The 27804-nt window shown below is 41.5% G+C and overlaps 1 protein-coding gene across 3 annotated transcripts in view; it reads right to left on the reverse strand.

Annotated features, from left to right (window-relative positions):
• Nucleotides 1-1894: 1894 nt before the first annotated feature.
• Nucleotides 1895-27804, reverse strand: part of CFI (complement factor I) — a 45356-nt gene continuing 19446 nt past the window's right edge. For 2 of the 3 annotated variants that reach the window (XM_038398689.2, XM_038398688.2), the window contains exons 4-16: nucleotides 24181-24362; nucleotides 22972-23082; nucleotides 20817-20933; nucleotides 19416-19445; nucleotides 19016-19045; nucleotides 18806-18835; nucleotides 16382-16420; nucleotides 13156-13194; nucleotides 11023-11126; nucleotides 8513-8619; nucleotides 5783-6060; nucleotides 3940-4041; nucleotides 1895-2347 (exon numbers count right to left, since the gene is read on the reverse strand). In XM_038398689.2, the coding sequence (XP_038254617.1) occupies nucleotides 2130-2347; nucleotides 3940-4041; nucleotides 5783-6060; nucleotides 8513-8619; nucleotides 11023-11126; nucleotides 13156-13194; nucleotides 16382-16420; nucleotides 18806-18835; nucleotides 19016-19045; nucleotides 19416-19445; nucleotides 20817-20933; nucleotides 22972-23082; nucleotides 24181-24362 (1387 nt within the window). In that variant the 3' untranslated portion in view covers nucleotides 1895-2129. The remainder of the gene's footprint in view (nucleotides 2348-3939; nucleotides 4042-5782; nucleotides 6061-8512; nucleotides 8620-11022; nucleotides 11127-13155; nucleotides 13195-16381; nucleotides 16421-18805; nucleotides 18836-19015; nucleotides 19046-19415; nucleotides 19446-20816; nucleotides 20934-22971; nucleotides 23083-24180; nucleotides 24363-27804) is intronic. The other variant, XM_043513073.1, reaches the window with a different exon arrangement.

Genomic DNA, 27804 nt, shown 5'->3' on the forward strand with positions numbered 1-27804 from the left:
ATAACTGGTATATGGGTTGTCCCTTAAAGGAATAATGGATTTAATATTTTTGGATTATCCAGGAGAGGTTGGCAGTACAAGACATACATTTATGGGGGGAAATCTGGATTGGGTATGTTAGTGTCACCGTGCGTATAACCATGGCTGATGAGAGCCACAGTGTAACCCAAGTGTGGTTGTCGGACTATAATTACACACAGACACTTAGAATGTGACTTGCATAAGGCCGAGTTTCTAATCTACCTGGGAGTGCTCCACCCCAGCTGTGCCCAGGTCCTGCCCACACTCTACCCCTGCTCTGCTTCTTTCCACCCCCTGTCCTCCCTTGCTCAAGCGCGCTGCACCCTCATTCCTCCTCCCACCGCGCCTCCTGATGCCATGCAACAGCTGATCCTCGGCAGGCAGTAGGCGCTGGGAGGGAGGGGAAGGTGCTGATTGGCAGGGCCCGCCGGTGGGCAGGAGGGGGAGGTTCTGGTAGGGGGACTGCCAGTGGGTGCTGAGCACCCACCATTCTTTTCCCAAGAGTGTTCCAGCCCCAGAGCACCCACTGAGTTGGCACCTATGGTGACTTGCATGCTGGAAGGCTGTTTGTGAGAGCAGCCCAGGTGGGAGCTACTACCAAGAAGATATTGTAAGGGTCGGGGTTGCAGGGCAGGGGTGACAGAGTCCCTCACCGGTCTGGATTGCACCCTGATATGTCAAACCTCACAAAACAAATTCACTCATTGTGATTCTATAAGATAGGGGAAGAGGGATGAAAATAAAAAGTACAGTTTAAATCAGAGGGTTATGAATTTGCTCTAAAATGTCTATACCATTTTAACATAATATGAGAATTAAGTGAAAGGAGTAATGTCTCCTTAGAAGTAGGTAATGCAAATATTTTTACTAATTTCCAATTAAATTCTAAACTGTTTTAGGGACTCTGTAGTTCTTTTTGAAATAGTTCCAACAGTGGTTAGTAATTTAATGTTTAGAGCATACCCTCAGCCCTAGAGCCAAATTCTGGCCCTCTTGGTTTGGCCAGAACACAAATGCCCACTGTTGTTGGCCTGATTTCAGGTTTGCCCTGGATCTAGGCTTATCTCTTTGTACAAATAATTATTTGCCAGAGATAAGAATATCCAGCATGGAATGGAGTTGCCTCAGGCCAGGCCACAGGCAGGGGTGCTGCTCCAATTTTTATAGTGGGGGTGCTGAGAGCCATTGAACCAAACGGTAAACTCTGTATAAAATGGAAACCATTTCAAGAAATGGGGTGTGGCAGCACGGCCAGCACCTCTAGTTCCAGCATCTATGGCCACAGTGCATATGTATTAAAAACTTGCAGAGCATGGTCTATCCTCTAGATTCTGCTTGAGAACGCCCATCTGTATCATTACATGCATGTAGAACACAAGTCGTCCTGTAGAGTGGCTTCATCATAAATTTAGGAGGAACCAAAATTGAGTTAGAACACTCCTGCTCTATGCTCCCTTTTTGTTAATGGCCCCAAGCTGGAGTGTCTGATCCTATACCCATTGAGGTCCATAACAAAGTTCTCATTGACTTCATTTGTGTGGGATCAGACCCTTACTCTCCCTCTTGGCTAATGGCATCCTTTGTTTACATTAGCGTTTCATTCCTCTGTACCTGGTGCTGGGGGAACGTATAATTTTGAGTGTCTGTTTTAAGGCTTTGGGCATTTCCTCGAGGTTTGTGATGATACTCATGCTGGTGTGACTGACTGGATTTCTTCAGTGTTAAGATTGCCATGCTCGCTGCTAGGTTTGAACAGTCATGTACTCATTTGTTTATTCCTTGCTTTCACCATAATTTTCCATTTTAACAACCCATCCCAATGCACAAACATGAAATGTAATATCCCCCTCCCCCACAGAATCAGATGTTTTAATTTCCTTATAGTATGCATGCATTTATTAGGGAATCTTGCAGTGAACTAATTTCAGTACAAAACACTTTCCACAAGAATCATTACATTTATCTAACACTAATAGCATTTTCAAAGATTTGTTTAAACATTTCTTCCAAAAATTGCAAGTATGTAATAAAATTGCTGATTCTAAGGTAGAACTAATCTTCTTTTTTGTGTGTAGGTGCTGTGAATGTAGTATTTAGTTCCTAAAGCTTCACACATTATATAAAGAAATAACGGACCTTCCCACATGACGGCTAATCCAATCAAAGTATCTGGCTACTTTTGTGTAAACTCCAGGATATCCTTGAACTCCACAGTTTTCACCCCAACTCACAATACCCCACACATATGCCCTATTATTTGAATCCAGACAGACCAAGGGTCCTCCTGAGTCACCTTTACAGGCATCTATGGAACCATCAAAGGTACCTGAGGCAAAAGAGAGGAAAAACACCAAGGCAAATTTGTTATATGCATGTTTTTCCTATTGTGAAGACTGCAGAATTTATTTTCTAAAATCATAGATGGCCAAATTCTCCTCATTACACGAGCATAACCTTCACTCAGTTACTAGACAGTAATTGAAGTTTTATACCAGAGTATCATAGCAGAATTCAATCCATTGTATTTTATATATTGTTTCAAAAGTAATCTATAGAAAATGAACCAAAATAAGCACCAAACATCCTTTTTAAGTGAGTATAGTGGTTATGAAAAATAGATCAAGTATGAAGAATGTATAAATACAATAATGCAGCACCATTGCCACAGTACTAGAGCATTACCTAGGACTTTAGCGATTCTCTTAATAAGAGGCCATCTCCATGCCTATCAAAATGTGGCCTCTCTCCTGAATTTTCCCAAAAAGTGTCAGCTGTTGCTGATTGCGGTGGTGTGTTTTGTGATGTGGACAGTGAAGCGTGATGGCCAGCCACACAGTGCTTGATTATGCAACCCTTACTCATGCTGGTGGGTACATACTCTCACAAGTAGCAGTCCTTCATTCCAAAACCATATTGAAGGTTTGCGTTTGCTTTGGGGAGAGAAAGCTTCCCCTTTTCTTCTCGATGTCTAGGAAGTCGATAGGTTCTCTAAAAATTCACCTTTGATTAATATCTTAGGCTTTAGACTGCTGCCCATTGCTGCAATAGGTGACTGCCTTCCACATAAAAATACTATCAGTTGAAAACTATGGCAGACCTAGGAGATAACATTCGTCCCACAAGACCCAATACTTTGCAGGCATCAGACTGAATTCTCTCACATCTTAGACCACTTTTCACTATTTTTTTTTAAAGCATTGCCTTTGCTTACTTGAATTAAAGGAGGGACAGAACCATCTGTCATATTAATTGGCTACATATTATGTTTAAGAAAGCTTGTGGCAATTCTTCTAGTAGCTTGAAGTTAAAATTTTGAATTCATGGCTCTAAACTTCAGCTTTTGGAACGGTAGCCTAGAGTGCTAATGCTTTCTGACCAGGTTTGATCATTTCTTCTTTTAAAAAGTTGGTAACATCTTCCAGGGGACAAAGAATGTTGGATCAGGTCATTTCCACCCATCAAAGTGCTTAAACATGCAAATAATTAAATTAAATTCAATGGGAATACTCGTGCTTTAAGTTATACATGCACTTAAGTACCTTGCTGAACCCAGGCCAAAGACAGTAAAGGCCAGATTCTCAATTGACAGTAGCCCACTTGTGCACATAAAATCTCTCACAAAATTGCTGAAATTTGCATGCATAATCACAGCAATTGCATGTAGTCATAATAACTGCATTTGCAAACATAGCTGTGTAGTTGTACATGCAAGTTGGTACTAAAAGTCTGGATCACTTTACAGCAGATCTAGTAAGAGCATTTTGGCTCCTTACCACTTTGCTAAGAGTTTCACTATGGTATCTAGTTTACCGTATTTCAGGGTTATAAGAGAGCACTGTGTGTGGTAGGACTTCAGATATTCAGGGAGGTGGGCTTGATGAGGACACCAGAAAGAAATAATAATGATGAATTACTTGCCTGCACATTCCATTTCGTTAAAAAAGCGCTCTTTATAGATATCTGAACAGTTTGGAAATAAATTAATGTTGCCCCATTGAAGAACAAATTGTTTGGTGAAACCTAAAAAAGAAAAGAATAGAATCTTTGAATTTGAAATGCATTTTAGATACATTGTCATAAATCAAAAGTTTCATACTTGTTTTCCTGATTTAATATAACCTATTCTGTTATATACAATACATAATTTAAATGCATGCATACTTTCTCCATGTATGTAGTGCAAGCACATCAGCCAGATAAAAGCAGTTCTATTTAACTACAGAATCACACACAGCAGTTACATTTTCTAACACATTTTTAGCTAATCTCAGTTCCTGACCTCCTAGTTTGTTTCCTCATTTTCTGTCAGTGACTGCAATTTATATACTACACAATATGACGAGCAGTGGTGGAATGCCTTTTGTATTTTCTGTGAGAAGGAGAATGTTAATCTAGGCAATCTCATTTAAGGGAGGACATTAGCTTTATCTGGGAATATCAGAATCCTTAAAGAACCAAATCCAGGCTACACTCAAGACTTACTTTTGTTCAATTTCAGTCTGACACTTTAGGGGCCTCTAGATAAAAATGTCCCAGTCTAGCTCTTCATCTTGGCTTCCTAAATGGACCAGCATCATAAATCCTCATGATCTTGTTCAGAGTAAACAACTCTTGTGATAGCTTGCAGTATTTTCAATGTTTCAATTATTTTTTCTTTCCTCCACCCATCTTTCCTATCTTTATTTCCCCTCCCTCTTGATCTCTCTTACATCGTCCTTTTTCTTTTCTTTCTTTTCACAAGAGGAGGGCTGCCAGATGACTGAGTCACATCCTATCTTGTGGACAAACTATGCTTTTTTGTCCCTCAACAACATTTTATAGAGCGTAGTCTCTTTTGTATCATTTTAATCAAAGGCCACTTGTCATCAAAATGAAATTGGTTTTCTACGTGGAGTGTTACTAGAGGGTAATATAATTGTAGCAGTTATAAATGTAGCTTCCATGCCAGCCTTTTAATTCACCATATGCTATTAATCAACTGCTGTAATTTGTGAGGGAAATGATCGCCTCTTTGGCAAAAAGAGAGCTCATTAAAAATGTCCAGTGTTTTTACACTCCTTGGAGGACTGGAGCACAGGGCTGCACCTTTGTATGGCTGAGGTCCAAGAAGAGAAGAGTGATCAAGAAAAATAGGCGGATGCAAACTTTTCAGGATCCTTCCCTGTGACACACATCCAGGTCTTTACCCCATGCAGATTGGCAAATAAGTGATCAAAATACACCATTCATCTGTGCAAATCAGTCAGGATGCAGAGTTTTACTTACTATTTCCCTTAATCCTGCCCCTCTCCATCACTGCAGTAACCTGGCTGTCCAGCCTGGCTTTCCTTTCCACCATATTTTTTGCCCTCTTCTCTTTCCCTTCTGTCCCATTCAGCTTTGCTCTCCTTTATGTAATTCCCCCTTCACACCAACAATATCCTCTGCTTCACTTCAACCTTGTGTGCCTTCCTCACTCCAGACCAATTGTAAAGTTATGTTTTTGTGCCATAAATAAAACAAATATACTACAAATAGACATTTAACCAACATGACTTAGTTGATCACTTTACATGTATGTTGTATTCCTTCCCCACCTCTCTTCATATGTTTTTGTTTTGTTTCTTTTTAAAATTTATTTAGATTGTAATCTCTTTGGGACAAGGACTGTGTCTTCCTACCAGTTTGTACAGTACTTACCACAGTGTGGTTCTGATTCAGACTTGAACCTTTGGACACTACCATAATATAAATAATTCATTATAAACTAAAAATCAAATACCTTCTGCTAGTCCCCAGCCGGAAACCTTGCATTGATGTCCAGATCTAAACAGATATTCTGACCAAGGAACACAGGCAGGTGTGCTGTATGCTAGTGAGCATGGTTTTCTTTTGTCATTACTTTTCATCTCCAACAAAGCAATGTCATTCAGATAGTTTGAGGCATTATAGTTTTCATGGATTATCACTTGGTTTAATCTAAAAGTATCTATCTCTTGATTATAGAGGATTGTATCTAATATTCCGGTCCATATCCGATACTGATGAACTCGACTTTTTCTGTAAAAGAAATGTCAGTTATATTTTGTTAATAAATACAAGCACAGATGTAAATTCTGGCTTGCAGTAAGTGTTATTCCATTTAGCAATTCATCAGCTATTTCTGTAGAACAATAATTAATACTACACATATGAAGTATTACTACTCCGCTGCCCAGGGCTTTCTGAACTGTATCAAATGTGGAGATAGATGCCACTTATTGTATAGTGATGTATCTGACATGGAAAAATAATTTAATAGGCCAAAATATATTGTTACCACTGCCTCAAGAGGAACACTAGGAGGATCATGCTTCTCTGGTTGTGCCCCAGTACATAGAGGTTCTGTGGTACAGACTCCTCACTCCACTCTGGTGCGGGTATGCCCAGATCGCTCCCTGGGCCAGAGTGGAGAGGATGTTGGGACCATCACTTCCTTCTCCCCATTCATCTGTGGGGAAACGTACACTCCCGAGGGGCACACACAGGGAATAAGAAAAAGAGTACTTGTGGCACCTTAGAGACTAACAAATTTATTTGAGCATAAGCTTTCGTGAGCTACAGCTCACTTCATCGGATGCATTTGGTCCACCGAATGCATCCGATGAAGTGAGCTGTAGCTCACGAAAGTTTATGCTCAAATAAATTTGTTAGTCTCTAAGGTGCCACAAGTACTCCTTTTCTTTTTGCGAATACAGACTAACACGGCTGCTACTCTGAAACACAGGGAATAGTTCCTGTCCCCCCCGACCCCCCTCAAAAACAGTGAAAGATACAACCTGCCCTTTAATGTACGCTCTGCATTTGACATAGGCAACAGGGACTTTTTCAGGTACTACTCCAACCCCAAACATCCTGCCTTCTCTAATTCTTCTGCTGTAGGTTCTGTTTTCCTGCATCATCTATGCATTGTGTAACTTAAGATTTCATGTAAAATGTAGGAGAGACACAAAAGTTGTCTTCATGCATTTATACATGTTATGGTCATTGAGTCCATGGGAGTTCTGCCATATGGTTTCAGTGAGAGCAGGGTCAGACCAATGACCCAAGAAACACCACCAATCACATCAAGCAACTGCATAGACCTCCTTCTAGGTATAAATGTACATCAACAGTGACACTTCTTTATCAGTAAATAACATCTTAAACAAATAAAATATGTATCTAGGCTGAACATATTAAATGACCAAGTGGATTTAAAAATATATATGGATGAATTTTAGACTTGGTACTTATGCAGCCTTCCACTAAAGCCTTCTTGCAAACTCTGATATTCTAATGCACAACCTGCCAGTTAAATTAAATGGTGACAAAATAAAGCTCACATTTGCCCTATGTTGTTTTTCCGCATGTAGGGGAAAGGAAAGGGAGAGTTTTGACTCAAGGAATTTCCTGTTCATTTTTTCAATCAAGTGTATGTGCAGGCTTTTGTTTTCCCCTCCCCCAATTCTCCCCACACTCCTGTGGAACAGATAGGAAATTCAGTTCCCAAAAGAGCAGGTGGCCTGCGGAGGTGTCCCACAGTAGATTATAATCCCTGTCACAGCTCTCCTACTGATTTCCCTCCCCTCCACTGACTGTGTACTAATGCTGCTTCAAGCAGTTGAGCTGCAGTAATCATATATTGGATTCCGGGGGTGAACTGAACTAAGCATTGAATTTGCAGCCCAGGGAGAGTGGGGCATTATGGGGCTTTAAGACTAGAGGGAGCTGGAAACAAAGCCTCTTGGGCTGCAGGCCCTTGACTATGCAATTCCCTTCCTGAGGAATAGCAGACCTAACCTGATCACATTCAGGACAAATTGCAAGTCCATCCTTTTGCCATAGCTTTTCCATAACACATAAAGAGAAAAAGCACTCAAATCCTCTCAATTGTCTGCCTTTGGAAGAGGAGAAAATTTAGGAGAATCTGGAGGCTGCTCTACTTGCATGAGAACCATGCAGGAGCAGGCAGAATAGCCTTAAGATTTTCTCTAACTTACACTTGGCTCATCTTTCTCCTGAAAAGGGGAAGAGAATTCAGCTTTATAAGAAGACCACTGATTTTTGTAATTTTGATACCATAGTGCTCTTTGCTGTCTAAATGCCTAGATAGACAGTATTATAAAGCAGGAAAGGCTTTTCAGACATTAAGAAGGACCCCATCTGGAAATCCTTTATGGTAGAATCAGTGAACATGCTGAGGGGCTGAGAGAGCTAGAGGGAGTATGGTGTGATGATATTGACTGGGCTGAATCTACCCGACAATGACACTAAGAATTGAGGAGCAGAGCACGGATATTGGTGTGCAGACTCTCCTGGGTTTTTGGTGTGTTTCATTATAATAATTTTTGGTTTGCTGACTTGTGCAACTCAATGTATTTTTTCCTCTATGCAATTGAGAGTCAGCAAAAAAGCTGATGAGAAGTACAAGAGCCTATAATATGTTTTCTGTACTTTGCAAGAAGCAAATTGTTTCCAGAATGGTTTTTACCTGACACAATGTGCAGCAGTCAGAATCCAACAGCCACCGATATAAATTCCTCCACAGTTCACTGTACCACTACCCTCTCTAATTGCCACTTGCCAAGGGAATTCACCCTATAAAACAAATCTGCATGATTCATGTGATAGGATCTGACCCAATATAATCAAATATAATATGTGACTGTATCATTAAGCACTTTACTGTAGCTAGAAAGAGTATCCTGTCAAAGCAGAATTAAAACTTGAGTATTTTGCTAAATTACTTGCTCCAGTTTTTGCTGGTGTACCTTCAGTACACCACCCACTCTGCAGTGCTGCATTACGTAACTCCAACATACAGTTTGCATCTCTTTAAAATGGTGCAGTAAAAAACTCATGCAGTTGTTCAATATACTACTAGTAGTTTTACAGCTAGTATCTTTATTCTCTTATTTTAAAAAAAGGGGAATTAAATGCAAAAATCTCGGTTAAGAGTGCATATTGGAGCCAATCCTCTGACACACACTGAACTTCCTTTGAAGAAATAAACTTTCTATTCAAGCCTTAACTATTATTTTTCCTGACATCTTTGGGTAAGTCTATACTTCAAGTTGGGGGTGTGATTCCCAGCTCAAGGAGACATACTCACACTAGCTCTGATCATGCTAGTGTGCTAAAAATAGCATGCATTTGCGGTGGCGTGATGGGCTATCCACCCTGAGTACGTGCTTGTGTGAGGCCACAGGCATGTACTTGAGTGGCTCATGCTGGCACAGCTACATTCTATTTTTAGTAGATCTGTCAAGCGATTAAAAAAATTAATCGTGATGTTAAACTACAATAGAATACCATTTATTTTAAATATTTTTGGATGTTTACTACATTTTCATTATTTTAATTTCAGTTACAACATAGAATACAAAGTGTACAGTGCTCACTTTATATTTATTTTTATTACAAATATTTGAACAGTACAAAACAAAATTATTTTTCAATTCATCTCATACAAGTATTGTAGTGCAATCTCTTTATCATGAAAGTTGAACTTACAAATGTAGAATTATGTACAAAAAAAACCTGCACTCAAAAATAAAACAATGTAAAATTTTAGAACCTACAAGTCCACTCAGTCCTACTTCTTGGTCAGCCAATCACTCAGACAACAAGATTGGTTACAATTTGTAGGTGATAATGCTGCCTGCTTCTTTTTACAATGTCACCTGAAAGTGAGAACAGGCGTTTGCATGGCACTTCTGTAACCGGTGTTTTTTGTTTGTTTGGTTGGTTGTTGTTTTTAAAAGGCATGATTCGCTTTTATTTCAAATCAACTGATCAGCGCCCCCTAGAAATCACTATTACAAGCATGCGCCCTTCTATGGATTGGGGAGAAGAGACGGGATGGTTTGTGTTACTGATTTCTTTTTATTTCTTTTTTCCCGAATTGCAGACGCGACAAGCTGATGAGGAATAAAACTGTTTAGCACCCAGGGAGCCCAGCGGGAAAGAAACAGCCCAGACAATCAGCTCAGCTTGGGAAGGCCGGCAAGCTACAGACTCTCCTTGTGATCTCTGATTTCCTCCACAGCGGCTTTCTCCTTGGCCTCTCTTGCGTCCGGGACTCCAGTGGGGTCACTGTTCTTCTCTTTTTCCCCTTTGGGGGGTCTGGGCTTCTGTTTCTCTCCCTCCTTGGGGGCTTCTTTGTTCTCTACTTTCTTCTCCCCTTCCTGGCCCTCCACCTCTTTGGCGCGTTTAGGGGAGTCCTCCAAGGCATCTTCCGGTGTTGCAAGTTATTTACAAGTGCCATGTGAATGCCTGTTCTCACTTTCAGGTGACATTGTAAATAAGAAGCAGGCAGCGGTATCTCCCGTCAATGTAAACAAACTTGTTTGTCTATGCAATTGGCAGAATAAGACGTAGGACTGAGTGGACTAGTAGGCTCTAAAGTTTTACACTGTTTTGGTTTTGAGTGCAGTTAAAAAAAAATCTGCATTTGTAAGCTACACTTTCATGATAAAGAGATTGAACTTCAGTACTTATATGAGGTGAACGGAAAAATACCATTTCTTTTGTTTATCATTTTTACAGTGCATATATTTGTAATAAAAAAATAATATAAAGTGAGCACCGTGCACTTTGTATTCTATGTTGTAATTGAAATCAATTTTGAAAATGTAGAAAAACATCCAAAAATATTTAACACATATCAATTGGTGTTCTATTGTTGTAAGTGCGATTAATGGCAATAAATTTTTTTAGTTAATCACGCGAGTTAACTGCAATTAATTAACAGCCCTAATTTTTAGCATACTAACTCAATCAGAATAGCAGGGCTATGTCTCCTTAAGCTGGGAATCATACCCCCAGCTTGAAGTGTAGACTTACCCCTTCTGTTCAAAATTGCAATCTTACACACTGATTAGGTTTCTGCATTTATTATGCTTTAAGACAATACTTCCATTGGTACATCAAGGTGGTGAAAAGCTAAAGACAACAATGCCCATATACAACTTTTATCAGACTAGGTCACTTTTGTTGTACCTTTCTAGCAGTGTTTCCTCCTATGATTCGCTTCCGTCGAGTTACTGGGTGGCTTGTAATACCACACTTTAACTGAGGCAACAAGGTCTTTAATCTTTTCCTTTCTTTAACAAGGAAAGAGCATGTCATTTAAGGAACAAATTAATTTTAATCAAAATTAATTTTTTTTAAATAATTTTATTTCTATGGCCATTCAGGGCAAGATTCACATAGGGACTTAGGCACCTGCCACCAAGTGGAATTCACAGCCTGCTGTTAGGTGCCTAGTATACAATGCACAGGGAGAATTAGGCACCCAAGAATGGAATCCACAAAAGCCAGCAAGCTGAGTGGGGGAGATGGGGTTTGGGCTGCCTACACCAGCCATTAGGACTGTGGTGCCCAAACTTTTCCTGTCGTGCCCCTGATTACCAGTAATGGAATCTGTCTGCATGCCCTCCCCCCATTACTGCACAGTTGGCTCAGCAGAGGAGCTTGGGCTAAAGGTGGAGCTGGGGGGCTGAACTGGGGCTAGAGAGGGAATGAGGACAGAGCTGGCCTGGGGGTGGACTGGAGCTGCGGCCCAGAGAGGTGCTGTGGCCCGGCCAAGAGCTGGGTGGCACTCCTTCCCCGTCCCCATGGGGACTGACCCAGGCCCTGCCATGAGCCCCCTAAACATTCGTCCTTACCCCCCTACAGGGGCGTTCCCCACAGTTTGGGGACCGTTGCATTAGGAAGTTCAAGGAGAGGGGTGTGGCCGGAGCTCCACCCCTCAAAGGGAGCTAGGGATCCAAATCCAGATCACAAGAAGGCACCAATCTGTGCTTGGGAATCACAGGTGTGAACACTCTCCTGAAGTTAGACACCAAAGCCGGTTCTTGCAGGAGGAGGTATTGGTGGCTGTGATCTGGTGCACAAGTTGCAATGCTGCTCAAATTTGGACCAGCTTCCCTTCTGTCATGATAGAGGAGAGGGGAGGCCAGGCCAAACTTGAGTGGCAGTGTGATGCAATCCTGCGTGCCAGGTCACAACGCCACTCACTCAAGAGTGATTTTATTTTTTTTTCAATTTGTGTGCAAATCTGCACTGGCAAAAAAACCAAACAAACAAAAAAATAAAACAACCCACAACAACAACTTCCCCCGACATCCCCACTACTTTGGGCCCTAGGAATGTTAGGTGGCAGCTGAGTGGGGGTTTTGTGAATCCCAATGAACGTTGGACCTAGGTGCCTAACTGCTAGTGAATCTGGCCCACAATTACCTCAGCAATTGTAGGAATTCAACACAGCAGAAACTGGAGACTGATTTAAATTCTTGTTGAAAATATGACATCTGTGAGATACTCTGCATGCTGGGTTCAGGACAAGAGTAACAAAAAATCTAGGGCCCACAATTTCCTATTGCTCTTTTTAGTTTTTAAAATCTTGTACAGCTTAGATCAGTGGTTTTCAAACCTTTTTTCTGGCAACCCAGTTGAAGAAAATTGTTGATGCCTGTGACCCACCGGAGCTGGGGCAGAAGGGTTTGGGATTTGGGAGGGGCTCATGGCTGGGGAAGAGGGTTGGGGTGCAGGGGTGAGGGCTGTGGGGTGGGGCTGGGAATGAGGAGTTTGGGGTGCAGAAGGGGGTTCCAGGTTCGGGGGGGGGCTCCTGGCAGGGGATTGGGGTGCAGGCTTACCTTGGGCCGCTCCTGGTCAGTGGCACAGCCGGGGGGCTAAGGCAGGCTTCCTGCCTGTCCTGGCACCGTGGACTGTGCTGCACCCTGGAAGCGGCCAGCAGCAAGTCCGGCTCCTAGGCAGAGACGCACAAGCGGCTCTACATGGCTCTTGCCTGCAGGCACTGTCCCGTCTCCCCAGCTCCCATTGGCCGGGAACTGGGGTGCACTGCCATGTCAGCTCATGTAGGGACTAACCTGCCTTAGCCGGGCAGCACCACTATCGGGACTTTTAACGGCCCAGTTGGCAGTGCTGATCAGAGCTGCCGAGACCCAATGCCTTACATTCCGCAATCCAGTACTGGGTCGTGACCCACAGTTTGAAAACCACTGGGTTAGATAAACAATGTAAATGCTCAGTTGAAAAATGCCTGATTGCTTTGGAAAGTTCACCCTATGACACGGTATACACCTAGGCTGGAGTTTTAATGAAACTTACCTTCATCCATATTAGAATTTGGGACGAAGTCATGTTGTTCTATAGTAAAATAATGCAATATTAGTACCCAAATATTTACAAACATTTCAAGTTACCCTAGCACTTAAACATATGTTTTTGTGTCAAAATAATGGTAGCATGTTATTTTCCTTAAAAAACAACAACACATATTTCATCCCAGTTCCTAGTGGATGTTGCTGTATATCACAATATCACTTCGTAATATGACGCTCTTTGGCCTTCTCTCCGTAAGTGATCCCCAAATAACAAGTGGTCCAATTAATAAATATACACCCCATTATTCAAGATTAGAGGGGTATTTTGCATCTAAACTATTACATGCTGTCACTTTCCTCCCTATCTTTCTTGTTTCACTTGAGTAATATCATCTGGTTCTCCTCCACTATGAGGCCCCCAAGTCTTCGTTCTCTGACACCTATCTCAGGAAGTTTTGTGGAGCTCAAAGGAAGGCATGCAGCAGGGTTATTTTATATTTCGATGGTGCGGTCATGTGTGAAATGCTTCCTTTAGCCTCCTTAATGGAGGTAATTTGACACATATGAAGTTCCTTTACTGGACTTGATCCTCCAAGTTTTATTCAAACAAAACATCTACTGAAATCATTATTGATTTTGCCTAAGTAAGGGCTGAAATGAAAGTGCTTTCATTGTGGGTCCTATACCATACGGTATACCATTCCTATACCAGAAATGCTGCAGGTCAAGATTAAATGGTTAGTTGATATGGAGATCTTTGCACAGTCTACCATTAAATATATAAAAATAAAAAGACTTCAAAATATTTTGATCTTGCATTTTAATCTTTGCATATGAACACTCTGTGAATAAAATACAAAAAATACAAAAAAAAAATCAATATACAGCAAATTCTCTCTCTCTCTCTCTCACAGACACACATATGCAAATACTCCCCACATTTGTACAGCATTGAGTAGGGAAATATTTATTATACTGCAGTGACTGAAATGACTATAAATATACATACACTAATAGAACATAAAAATATTTGCCTGGAATGTCTGACTTTGTCTTTTGCTCATGTAAGACTAAAACACAAAAACATCAGTATAGTTTGAACACGCTGGTTTGCTGTACATTGTTCCGGTGAGAGAGTTTCCAACTCTACCCTTTGCTGATTTTGCAGAAAGTAGGCATTAACTAGATGTTTGGACAGCACTGGAAAAGTCTATTTGCCTTGGTTAAATAATTTATTTATTGATGGATGAATTAATTACTTACTTAAGTTAATTTCTTTATCATCCTCATAGATAGGTGAATATGTTTTATGCCTCTGCTACTAAATTTTGTTGGTGATTTTCCAAGGTTGTGTTAGATATGACTGTTGGGAAAAATGCCCGGATTATATGAATCAAGAGTCTTTTTGTTTTTATTCAGAAGAAATATAATCTTTTCAGAATATGCTATGCATAACCTGAATGTGAAGCTTCGGCCTGATTAGACTATTTCACTACAACAAAACCCACAGCCAAGCAAAAGACGGGTAAAGATGAGTCAGTGGACAAGACCCTGTAGAACAGTTTATCAATCCAAAATGCAATTAAAGATAGGAATGTTTGGACAAATTTTACACAAATAAAATACATAAATGTAGGATTAATAGCTAGAAGGATGTGCTCCCCATTTTCTACTCCTTCAAGTTCAAGCTTCTTATCATCCAAACACTTAAGTTCTGTCCTCTCCACCTATTCTCTCTTATCTCTTATTTGTTGTTTCCTAATTGCACCATCTGCTCTGACTGCTAATCTGTCTTGTTCTCCTAAAACCTTATTTGTGCTGACCCTTACATTTGAAACACCCTCCCTCAACAAATCAGTAAAGACATAATCATCTCCTTTAAATCATTCCTAAAGGCCTACTTCTATTGCAGTTTACTAGAAATCAGCTAGCTAATAATGGCCAGATCACAGGCAAAACGCCCTACCCCAAACCCCAATGCTTTAAACAATTTGGCACCATCAAGTTGTGCATATAGCTACTCTGTGTAACCACATAAACTTCTCCCCGTTACCCTCATCCTATATGCCTCTTCCTTGTTGTCTGTCACACTCACTTGTCTTAACAATGTGTCTGTAAACCAGTGGTCTCTAACCTTTTTATGCCCAAGATCACTTTTTGAATTTAAGGGCAACCCAGGATGTGCCCTGTCCCGCACACTCTATCCCCCTGCCCCCACCATCACTCACTTTCACAGGGCTGGGGTAAGTGGTTGAGTTTTGGGAGGGGGGGCAGGCTCTGGGCTGGGGGGTCAGGGCTGGGGCTTGGAGTGTAGAAGGGGGTTTGCAGTACAGGAGAGGGTTTGGAGTGCTGGCTCTGGGAGGGGGCTCAAGGCTGGGGCTTGGGGTGCAAGAGGGGGTTTGGAGTGCTGGCTCCGGAAGGGGGCTCAGGGCTGGGGGTTGGGGTGCAACCTCCCGCCAGGCAGCTCTTACCTCTGGCGGCTCCCAGTCGGTGGTGCAGTATGGCTGCCTCTAAGGCAGGCTCCCTGCCTACCCCAGCTCAATGCCGCTCCTGAAAGGAGCCAACACCCCCCTGCAGGGAGCAGTGGGCACATGGCTCCGCACACTGCCCTCTCTGCAAGCACCACTCCTGCAACTCCCATTAGCCACAGCTCTCCATTCCCAGCCAATGGGAGCTGCACGGGGCAGTGCTTGCAGGCAGGAGCAGCGAGAGGTGGGAGAGCCTGCCCCCAGGGCCATGATGGCTACTTCTGGGAGCGGCGTGGAGCCAGGGCAGGCAGGGAGCCTGCCTTAGCGGCAGCCCTGCTCCACTGAGATCGACTGGGAGATCCTCTAAGATCGATCGGGAGATCCCGATCGACCAGTTGGTGACCACTGCTGTAAACTCTTCATATGTCTTTTCTTATGTGTTTGTACAGTACCTAGGACAATGGGATACCCATTCCTCTGTGAGAACCACAACAGTACCAGTAATAACTATGGCTCAGATTCTCAAAGGCATTCAGGCACCAAATTCCCATTGGTTTCCATGAAGACAGGTGCCCAAATACCTTTGTGGATCTAGCTTTCTGATATAAACTGAATTTGACTCCCTTTCACCACCTGTTAAACAAAACTAGCATAACTGGTCTGAAATTTCTCATGGATGATCCTCCATCAGGAGAGAATTTAGGGAAAGTTCATCCCATGACACGGCAACCAGGTAGGAAGTAGAGCTTTAATCAATCTTACCTCCATCCATACTGGAAGTTGAGATGTCTTTTTTTTGTTCTGTAATAAAATAATGTAATATTAGTTTAATATTTATAAACATTTTAATTTACACTATCACTTAAACATATGTTTGTATTAAAAAGGTAGGTTTTTTAAAAATGAAAATATATTGTTCCACACATTATTAGAAATTCTCTTTCATCCCAGTTCTTTGTAGATATTTCTCTAAATTTTAAAATCTCCACATGACACTCTTTGGCTCTCTCTGCTTAAAAGTAGCATGCAAATAACACGTGGTCTAATTTATATGAATGTGCTAAATAGACAATCAAGACTAGAGGGGTATTTTGCATCTAAAAAATTACACACTGATATTTTCCTCCCTTTCTTTTTGGTTTCCTTCAAGTAATATCCTCCTCCACTATGAATCCCCCAAAATTTATCATTCCGTGACACCCATTTCAGGAAGCTTACTACTCAAAGGAGCAGTATGTGGCAAGGTTATTTTAAATTGTGTACGTTGACGAGGCTGCAATCAGAGTTCAAACAGTCAGAGCAAACCAGACATACTTCGATGAATAAGTCTTGCTGCTTCCTGTGTGATGTCCATGTCTTGCTAATGGATGCAAAAATGTCTTTGCGCTAAGACAAAGTTCCGGACCTATCAAACTTGTGTACTACCTATACTGCTATACAGATCAGAAGCCCAGACTCTCATGCAGGCAGACTTGAGTGGCTAGAGGCAATCTATATGTGCTGTCAGTGCTAAATCCTGAGCATAAAGTGGTTTGTCTTTGTGAGAAATGCCATAATCTCATAGAGATCTGGCCTTCCTTAAATCGCTCATTATATTTGAAAAGCTGCGTTGCGTACACTTTGGCAATGTCTCCAGGATGGACAAAAAAAAACCCAGCATACCAAGAGTACCCAGAAGTCACCTACTACAGGACAGGCCCAACAAAGAAAAGAACAGAACGCCACTAGCCATCACCTTCAGCCCCCAACTAAAACCTCTCCAACGTATCATCAAGGATCTACAACCTATCCTGAAGGACGACCCATCACTCTCACAGATCTTGGGAGACAGGCCAGTCCTTGCTTACAGACAGCCCCCCAATCTGAAGCAAATACTCACCAGCAACCACACACCACACAACAGAACCACTAACCCAGGAACCTATCCTTGCAACAAAGCCCGTTGCCAAATCTGTCCACATATCTATTCAGGGGACACCATCATAGGGCCTAATCACATCAGCCACACTATCAGAGGCTCGTTCCCCTGCGCATCTACCAATGTGATATATGCCATCATGTGCCAGCAATGCCCCTCTGCCATGTACATTGGTCAAACTGGACAGTCTCTACGTAAAAGAATGAATGGACACAAATCAGACGTCAAGAATTATAACATTCAAAAACCAGTTGGAGAACACTTCAATCTCTCTGGTTTACAGACCTAAGAGTAGCTATCCTTCAACAAAAAAGCTTCAAAAACAGACTCCAACGAGAGACTGCTGAATTGGAATTAATTTGCAAACTGGATACAATTAACTTTGGCTTGAATAGAGACTGGGAATGGATGAGTCATTACACAAAGTAAAACTATTTCCCCATGTCATTTCTCCCCCCCACCCCACTGTTCCTCAGATATTCTTGTTAACTGCTGGAAATAGCCTACCTTGCTTGTCACCATGAAAGGTTCCCCCCCCCCCCGCTGCTGGTGATGGCTTATCTTAAGTGATCACTCTCCTTACAGTGTGTATGATAAACCCATTGTTTCATGTTCTCTGTGTGTATGAAAATCTCCCCTCCGTTTTTTCCACCAAATGCATCCGATGAAGTGAGCTGTAGCTCACGAAAGCTTATGCTCTAATAAATTTGTTAGTCTCTAAGGTGCCACAAGTACTCCTTTTCTTTTTGCGAATACAGACTAACACGGCTGCTACTCTGAAAACTCTCTATTGACACACAAAAGGGGGCATGCTCCGACTTTACCTCATGCTGTCTGTGAGACCATCCCAGAGATTACTGGATCTGCGGGATTGAGCCAGATCTGGGAACTTCATTACATGATGCCTGGTGTGATGCCATCAATTGTGGTCACTCTGGCTGGCATAACAGTCCTCAGTAGACTATGTGCGTTTGATGATGATTTGAGTTCTGTGCTAAATGCCTCCTTTAGCCTGGTTTTGGGGGTATTTGGATCATAATGAAGTAAATAAAATGTTCCCTATTAGACCTTAACCTTCAGGCTTTATCCAAACAAAACACACATTGAAATAAATAGGAATTTTGATAATTCGGACCTCCATTTGCAGGCCTTGTAGCACAGTCGCAGTAGTGTTGCATGTCACGATTAAATGCTAAATTGATGTGGAGAACTTTGCACAGTGGCTGTCTATAATTAGCATACAAAAATAAAGACTTCAAAATGTTTACCTTGAATGTTAGCATTTGAATGTGAACGACCTGGGAATAAAACATAAAAACATCAATATATATTAAATTCTTGCTCTCCTTCTGACAAACACAAGCAAATGCTTCACACTTAAAATGCATAGCACTAGAGTGACTGAAATGCCTGTAAATACACACACACACACACACACACACACACAAATCTAAATAACAAAACACCAAAATATCTACCTGAAACTTTTGGCTTTGGCTTTTGATCACCTAGGAATAAAACACAAAAACAACTGCATAGTTTGAACACACTTCTTTTCCGTACATTGTTCATGCAATAAAGAGTTTTCAACTCCTGCACTTTGCTGAATTTGCAGAAAGCAGGCAATAATTGTTTGGACAACCTTGGAAAAGCTTAACCTTTTTTAATTATAACCTTTGCACCTGAATGCACTGAGAATAAAACACAAAAACATCAATATATATCAAATTCTTGCTCTCCGTCTGACACACACACAAATGCTCTCACACTTGTTCTGCATTGCACTGACAAATATTTATCATATTAGAGTGACTGTAATGTCTGTAAATACAAACACACACACACAAAATCTAAATAACAGAACACCAAAATATTTACCTGGAACTTCTGGCTTTGGCTTTTGATCACCTAGAAATAAAGCACAAAAACAACAGCATAGTGTGAACAAACTTCTTTGCTGTACATTGTTCCTGAAACAAAATGTGTCTTAAATTTACTTTGTATACTCTTCAGGCATGTCCTCCTATATGTTTGTACAGTGCACAGAATAATGGGATGCCAATGTGGAAACCACTACAGTACAAATAATAACTATGGCCCAGATCCTGAAAGTATTCAGGCACCTAACTCCTAATGATTTCCATGGAGATAGGTGCCCAAATACTTTTGAGAACTGATCATCTGTCCTCTTTTCCACAACCATCTTTGTTCTTTCTTCCATGATGCTCCTCTAACATCCTCCCTCAACTAATCTGTAAGAATACAACCTTAAATCCTTCCTAAAGCCCCACTTCTACTGCACAGTTTAATCAGCCAGTTTATGATGGTTGGATCACAGGTAAAACACGCTTCTCAGTACCCCAATGTTTTAAAATAATTCAGAATCATCAAGTTGTGCATATAGCTACCCTGTGTAAACACATAAACTTCTCCGTTACCCTCATCTTATCTCCCTCATCCTTGTTGTCTGTCAAACTCACCTGTCTTAAATTTAGATTGTAAACTCTTCAAGACATCTCTTCCTTTATGTTTGCACAGTGCATAGAGCAACATACTGCCCAATTCCATTTAGACACCACCATAGTACAAATAATAACACAGTGATTAGCTTTCTGATATAAACTATATTTTGACTTTCTTCCTTCACCTCTTAGACAAATCAAACAAAATTTGTCTGAAGTTTCTCATGGATAGCCCTCCATCAGAAGAAAACTTGGGGAAATATTTGGAGGTAATCAGATAAGGGAGGCGACCGTGTAAGAGCTAGAGCAAGAGAGAGTATAACAAGCTTAAAAGAAAAAAAAATTTTTTTTGAAGAGTGGGCTGGTAGCACAGACAGACAGGCTGCATTAATATTTGGTTGGATTCCTCATGGAGCTATTGGGGTGAAATACTTCCACCAGTACTATCCCCTCCCTGGCCATGGATCTTTGGCACAACCACTGGCTCTTTGCAGAACCTAGAGAAAATGGGGGGGAACAGTACAATAGTCCAGACACAAATGACATTCCCTTCCAGTGAAGGTCCCCAAGGCATGTTCTGTTTCCCCAGCCCATTAGTTGTCTTGCTCTTCCTCTTCCTCTAGAAGGAAAAGGAGGAACAGGGTATAATGCAACAGAAACCATTAACATAACATTATTACAAATGTCTGCATAACTTTTTGGAGAATGGTGCATTCTCTTTGTTTTGCGATCAGTTGCATATTTTAAAATGTAGGAATTCTTTATTCTCTAATTTAAACTGACTGGAACAAAGAAGATAAATCTATGAAAGTTTAACCTCCACAGCGAGCTCGAGATTCATCCTCTCCTGCAAGGCAGTCCACTTCCCTGTTACAGAGGTACTTATTTGGAATACACACATCGGAGTTACAATGGAAACTCTTGCCTTTGCATTCTGTAACAAAAAGAGAACTCAGTTTGTATGGGATGGAGTCAAATGATTCACCAACCTCACCATTGTAGGAGACCTAATTTAACCTAACTATAATGCAGCCACAATTATGACAAAAGTAAAATGTTCAAAAATATGTAATGGAACCAGACACTGGATACATAAAGCAAAATTGATGCTAACAATGCTGTAGACTCCCCATTTTCCAATTTTAAATCAAAATTTAAACTTTTCAGGCTTTCGTCAGTGTAGTGCTGTTGTTCTCAAATGTTTTGAGCATGACCCATTACCAGTTTTTTCCAGAACTTCTGCCCACACAAACCGAGCAAAACACCAACCCAACCTTTCATTCTTGTTAGTGTTCTGGATGATTTCAATGGGAATTTAGGGTGCTCTATATCTAGGTCCAAGACTAGGGCCAACATTTTCAAAAGTAGGAGCCTAAAAGTTAGCATTCTAAACCCATATTTAGGCACCTATATGATTTAGGAGCACAAGTTCTATTGACTGCAATGCTTTTGAAAATCCTACTGGGAAGTGCCTAAATATAGGATTAGGAACTGAACTTTAGGCTTATACTGTGAAAATGTTGACCATGGCCCTTAATTACAGTCAGGCACTCCTCTGTTGGATGATACATTCCTATAAATTCAGGTAACTGACTTTCTGCTCTATTAGCACAAAAATGTGATACATTTTGAAGGGCAAAGCCAATGGTTTGCCAGGTTTTCTTGGCTTACTTTATATTCTCCCATGTAAATCTATATTCAGATCTATATTCAAAATCTACATTTTTATTTAATGGAAAAGCTGATGGCTCCTTAATGCCAATATAAGGCCTGGGGAAGACTGCATTTGATATCACTAGGCTTTGGATCAGGGCCAGACTGATGAAAAACAGCACTGGTCACATGAACAAGCACTCCTTGGAGTAAATCCTTTCATGCACAAGCTTTGGGGTCAAGAGGTCTGTTCCTCACGTGTCCCATAGTTTAGCACCATCTTTGAAATTTAGAAACTTGATTTCAGTATTGTGAATATAATTTAAATACCATGTGAAAAGGTGAGATTTTGTTTGACACTCAGAAAAATCTAATATTTATCTACACTTTCCTCGCAAATGTTATGTACATTACAAGAATGTCAGGACAGGGACCTTACCTGCACACATCTTACTATTAGTAAGCACACTTTGGATGCTATGATAAAAATAAAAAGTAATAACTAAGACTGGCAAATACTTTAAAAAATCCATGTATATATGTTAGATTTTTATTAAAAAATTACCTTTTGACTGTGTTTGAACCTCTTTTTTGTTCACTTTCCGGGAATATTCATGCAAATGAATTTACTGGCAGGAACAATCATCAAAACAACAAAATCAACATTATTTGGGGAAAGAGAATTTTGAATTTGTAATCATGAGTTCTGGCATCTGAAATCCAATCTCTAAAAGTATATTCATCCAGTTAGATCACATGGCCTGTCTTTGTTTCCAGTCAAAACAGATGGAATTTTAAATATTTGAACATAGTGACTGCTCAGGAACAAGCTCCAGGCAAAGATATTATTCTGTGAATAATTTTTTATAAGTAATAACTTTGATAAAATATTAATTGGCTTTATGGACAATTCGCTAATAGAAAAAAAGATGTAAACTTGTTGAATTGTTTATTATTTGTCCATCTCTAATAATCCATTTTCAGTCCAACTAGCCGCACTTTTTCCTTGGTCTATGACTCTTTATATTAAATAGTAAACCGTTATATTAAAGTTTGCCTGCTTCCTAAAAAGCTTTATTCTCTTTGTCCTAATACTAACAGATCATCCACATGATTCAAGAAGTTAACTGGTGCCTAACATTTCTTGCGTAACTATAAGGAAGCTGTAGTACTGTCATCTTAGAAAGTTGAAAGACCTTTTCCTCAACGGAATTGAAATGGACTGATAATGCCTTATAACTTGAAGGACTGTTTGAAAGTTTTATATTGTATTATTGTACATAACTATGAGACAGTTTAGAAGGGAGAATTACTATTACCTTTACAACACAATTCATCACTTAGGTCTCCGCAGTCATTGATTCCATTACAGGTTTCAGTCAAAGGAATGCATTTCCCATTGACACAAAGGAATTCGTTTAGTGAACATTCTGCAAAGCAGGAAGAAAAATAAAGTTCTTATTTAATTTTCTACATCATCAGAAACATACAAGGAAAAATTTTGTTTATTTTATTTTTGCAACAGTTGGGTCACAGCCTTCTTAGGGCCTGATCCAAAGCCCAGGAATCTTTTCATTTATTTCAATGGACTTTGCATCAGACCCTCAACATGGCCTTTTCTTTTCCCCATCCAACTTCCAGCAACTTGGCAAAGGGGATCTGCATTTCTCTTTGTTAAGGACTAAGATGGAGATGCCATTTCAGACCCATTGCTAGGTGGTGCACGTGAGTCATGTGGTGTACACTCTTCTTCTGGAAGGATATTCATCATATTTTAGGTGCCTCTACACTCTTGCTTTTGCCATAGGGTCAAAGACAGAGAAGCTCTACCTGTACCCATCCTTTGACCAGCTGCATCTCCCACTGATGATACTAGAGCAGCCAAAGAAAGCCCAATTATTGTCAATTTCATCACATAGAATACAAAACTATGAAATGTTTTAAAAAAAACCATAGTTTAGTTTACATCAGTGCAGGAATTAAATTGGGACCAATGCTACAAGGTGCTGAGCACTTGGCAGAAGCACCAGCAATTCACATAATCAGGCTCTTGGCTGGTACCAGCCTACTGGATTCTTAAATGTTCTGAATTGCATTACACAGTCATCCTGCACAGAGCGATGGCTAGAAGGATGCTACTGGCCACCCCTCCAGCTGATCAGGGAAAGACAGGACTTACTAGAGATGGCACAAGTTTCCCCAAGAGAAGGATTTTAAGTAACGTTTCTTCAGCTTCAGGGCCTTTGTTAGGCTTGGAGGGGGAAGGGAGTTGCAGGCACCACATTTTGCTGTTTTCTTTTGTGAAATTTTACTCAAAATATTTTATGAAAGAAGATGAATTATTTTCCTTGTTGAACTAACTAAAGGCTGAAACTTATTTTAAAGATTATAAAATGTGACTACAGTTAGAAGCGGTGGTGCCTGTGATACCATACTTGATAGGCTATAATGCAACTTTCTAATTGGATGCAGTGTTTAAACTGAAGAACCCTAAGTAGAGTATTTAAAAAGACACATATTTTACCAACCTCTATCTTCTTTATGGCACACAACACTAGCAAAATCCTCATTACTACTAATATTTCGGCTCTCGATTAAAGTACATTCTGCCAGGCTAGTCTCTAGCCCTCTGCAAGTAGCATGAAGACATTGAGATGAAGTTAAGCCAGATTCTGGGACTTCGAATGTCATTTTGCGATATTCAGCTCCTCTATGAAGATGCAAATAAAAAAATCAAAATATATTATCCTTGCACAGAGAATTATCCGTATCAGTTACTGTGTAGCAGTGACTTGATTTCCCTCCTGTACCATGAAGGTAAAGGTGTTTAGGACATAGCTGAAAAAAATTAACAAACATCAACTCCTGACAACACAAAAAGGTACTAGGTAGTCACACTGCATGAGTTTTTTGGAAGCAAAATGAGGCCCTCATCCTGCAAATTTTTCTTCATAGTGTACCTGTGTGCAGCTCCACCAAAGTCAGTAGGGCCAGATCCTGAAGAATATTTAGGTGTCTAATTCCCATTGATTTCAGTGGAAGTTAGGCACCTAAATATCTGGGTCTCTGCATGGCCACAGGGGTCTGCTCATGTGGAACAATGTGTAGGATCAGACCTTTATTTGTGGGTGGATTCTAATGATGCAGAACTTTGGGACCATCCTGTATGATGCTAAGCACCCTTAATTCCCATTAAAGTCATTACAGGTTTATGGTGCTGAGGACATTGCTGGATCATGCCCTTAATAAGAATAAGTTGTAAACCTTAGTAACTGCCAGAGTTCCTCCAAATTGTCTAATCTTCTTGACCATCAGAACTGCAACAACAAATATGTCTTCAAAAACATTTGTTCTTGTTCCAAATTAGATTATCCTATTCATCTGATTTGTATCCTTATTTTTACTTTATTAGTGCCCTATCATGCATGCAAGAAATCTGCATCAAGTAAATAAGGAACCAGAGAGTCTTGCCATGGCTATGTCAGGCATGTAAGCCCCACCTAGGACTGAGTGCTCTGTCTCTGCACAAGGCTCAGCCCATGCTGTCTGCAGAGTTAAAGACCAGGACTGGGAATTAAACCCCAGTCTCATAGGGATGGTATGGGGCACTCCAGCAAGATGTCCAGCCCTCACACATGTTTAGTTGTCACTTGACCCTATGTGACCATGTAAGGGAGTACAGGAGAGTAAGGCCGGCCTCTTATATGTCTCTGCCTGGATAACCCAGATCATGAATTTGGGCACAGAGTGGAAAACAAGCTCTGTAGAGCTGCTCCTTTGCCCTGTGACAAAGTGGGCTGCGTGGTGGTGGAGGAGAGGGCAGGGAGCGGGTGGAGGCTTGGCTCCAGCCCCCAATATTTTGACCAGTGGAGTATAGCTGGTCATATAGGGGAGTGTTCAGCTGTTGTGACCTGCACTGAATGTGCCATGTTTGTCTTTCTTCCACAGGACAGAAGCGACTTTGTCTGTACAAAGTGCAAGTTGGTCTCCATATTGGAAGAGAAGGTTCAAGGTCTGGAGCAACAGGTATCGACCCTGCGTTGCATAAGAGAAACTGAAGATTTCCTGGACAGACGTCAGGATATGCTTCTACGGACACAACGTTCTGAAGATTCAGAGCAGGCTGCACTGCGGGGACAGGAGGACGGTGAAGAAATTTGGCAGCATGTGACCTCCAGAAGAAGAAAGGGGAGCGTAAGTTAAGTAAGGTAAGTAACCGTTTTCATGTTCTCTCCACAGGTACTAATGCGGAGAGTGGACTAGATGATAAATCTGAGGGAAGGGAACAGAAGGAGACTCTGCTGATTGGAAGGCATAAGATGCATTGTCCTAGGGTTGGGGGTTCCAAGACTACCGCTCCCAAGAGAAGGAAGCAGGCGGTGGTGGTCGGGGACTCTCTCCTCAGGGGGACTGAGTCATCCATCTGCCACCCCAACCGGGAAAACCGAGAAGTCTGCTGCTTGCCAGGAGCTAGGATTCACGATGTGACGGAGAGACTGCTGAGACTCATCAAGCCCTTGGATCGCTACCCCTTCCTGCTTATCCACGTGGGCACCAATGATACTGCCAAGAATGACCTTGAGCGGATCACTGCAGACTATGTGGCTCTGGGAAGAAGGATAATGGAGTTTGAGGTGCAAGTGGTGTTCTTGTCCATCCTCCCCGTGGAAGGAAAAGGCCTGGATAGAGACTGTCGAATCGTGGAAGTCAACAAATGGCTATGCAGGTAGCGTTGGAGAGAAGGCTTTGGATTCTTTGACCATGGGATGGTGTTCCAAGAAGGAGGAGTGCTAGGCAGAGACGGGCTCCACCTAACGAAGAAAGGGAAGAGCATCTTCGCAAGCAGGCTGGCTAACCTAGTGAGGAGGGCTTTAAACTAGGTTCACCAGGGGAAGGAGACCAAAGCCCTGAGGTAAGTGGGGAAGTGGGATACCTGGAGGAAGCACGAGCAGGAGCGCGCGAGAGGAGAGAGCTCCTGCCTCATACTGAGAAAGAAGGATGATTAGTAAGTTATCTCAAGTGCCTATACACAAATGCAAGAAGCCTGGGAAACAAGCAGGGAGAACTGGAAGTCCTGGCACAGTCAAAGAATTATGATGTGAGTGGAATAACAGAGACTTGGAGGGATAACTCACATGACTGGAGTACTGTCATGGATGGATATAAACTGTTCAGGAAGGACAGGCAGGGCAGAAAAGGTGGGGGAGTTGCATTGTATGTAAGGGAGCAGTATGACTGCTCAGACTCAAGTGTGAAACTGCAGAAAAACCTGAGAGTCTCTGGATTAAGTTTAGAAGAGTGAGCAACAAGGGTGATGTCGTGGTGGGAGTCTGCTATAGACCACCGGACCAGAAGGATGAGTGGACGAGGCTTTCTTCCGGCAACTCATGGAAGTTACTAGAGCACAGGCCCTGGTTGTCATGGGAGACTTCGATCACCCTGATATCTACTGGGAGAGCAATACAGTGGTGCACAGACAATCCAGGAAGTGTAGGGGACAATTTCCAGGTGCAAGTGCTGGAGGAACCAACTAGGGGCAGAGCTCTTCTAGACCTGTTGCTCATAAACTGGAAAGAATTAGTAGGGGAAGCAAAAGTGGATGGGAACCTGGGAGGCAATGACCATGAGATGGTCGAGTTCAGGATCCTGACAAGGGAAGAAAGGAGAGCAGCAGAATACGGACCCTGGACTTCAGAAAAGCAGACTTTGACTCCCTCAGAGAACTGATGGGCAGGATCCCCCGGGAGAATGACATGAGGGGGAAAGGAGCCCAGGAGAACTGGCTGTATTTTAAAGAATCCTTATTGAGGTTACAGGGACAAACCATCCCGATGCGTAGAAAGAATAGTAAATACGTCAGGCGACCAGCTTGGCTTTACAGTGAAATCCTTGCTGATCTTAAACACAAAAAAGAAGCTTACAAGAAGTGGAAGATTGGACAATTGACCAGGGAAGAGCATAAAAATATTGCTTGGGCATGCAGGAGTGAAATCAGGAAGTCCAAATCACACCTGGAGTTGAAGCTAGCAAGAAATGTTAAGAGTAACAAGAAGGGTTTCTTCGGGTATGTTAGCAACAAGAAGAAAGTCAAGGAAAGTGTGGGCCCCTTACTGAATCAGGGAGGCAACATGGTGACAGAGGATGTGGAAAAA

The sequence above is a fragment of the Dermochelys coriacea genome, chromosome 4, assembly GCF_009764565.3.
Source record: "Dermochelys coriacea isolate rDerCor1 chromosome 4, rDerCor1.pri.v4, whole genome shotgun sequence".
Taxonomy (NCBI): Eukaryota; Metazoa; Chordata; order Testudines; family Dermochelyidae; genus Dermochelys; species Dermochelys coriacea.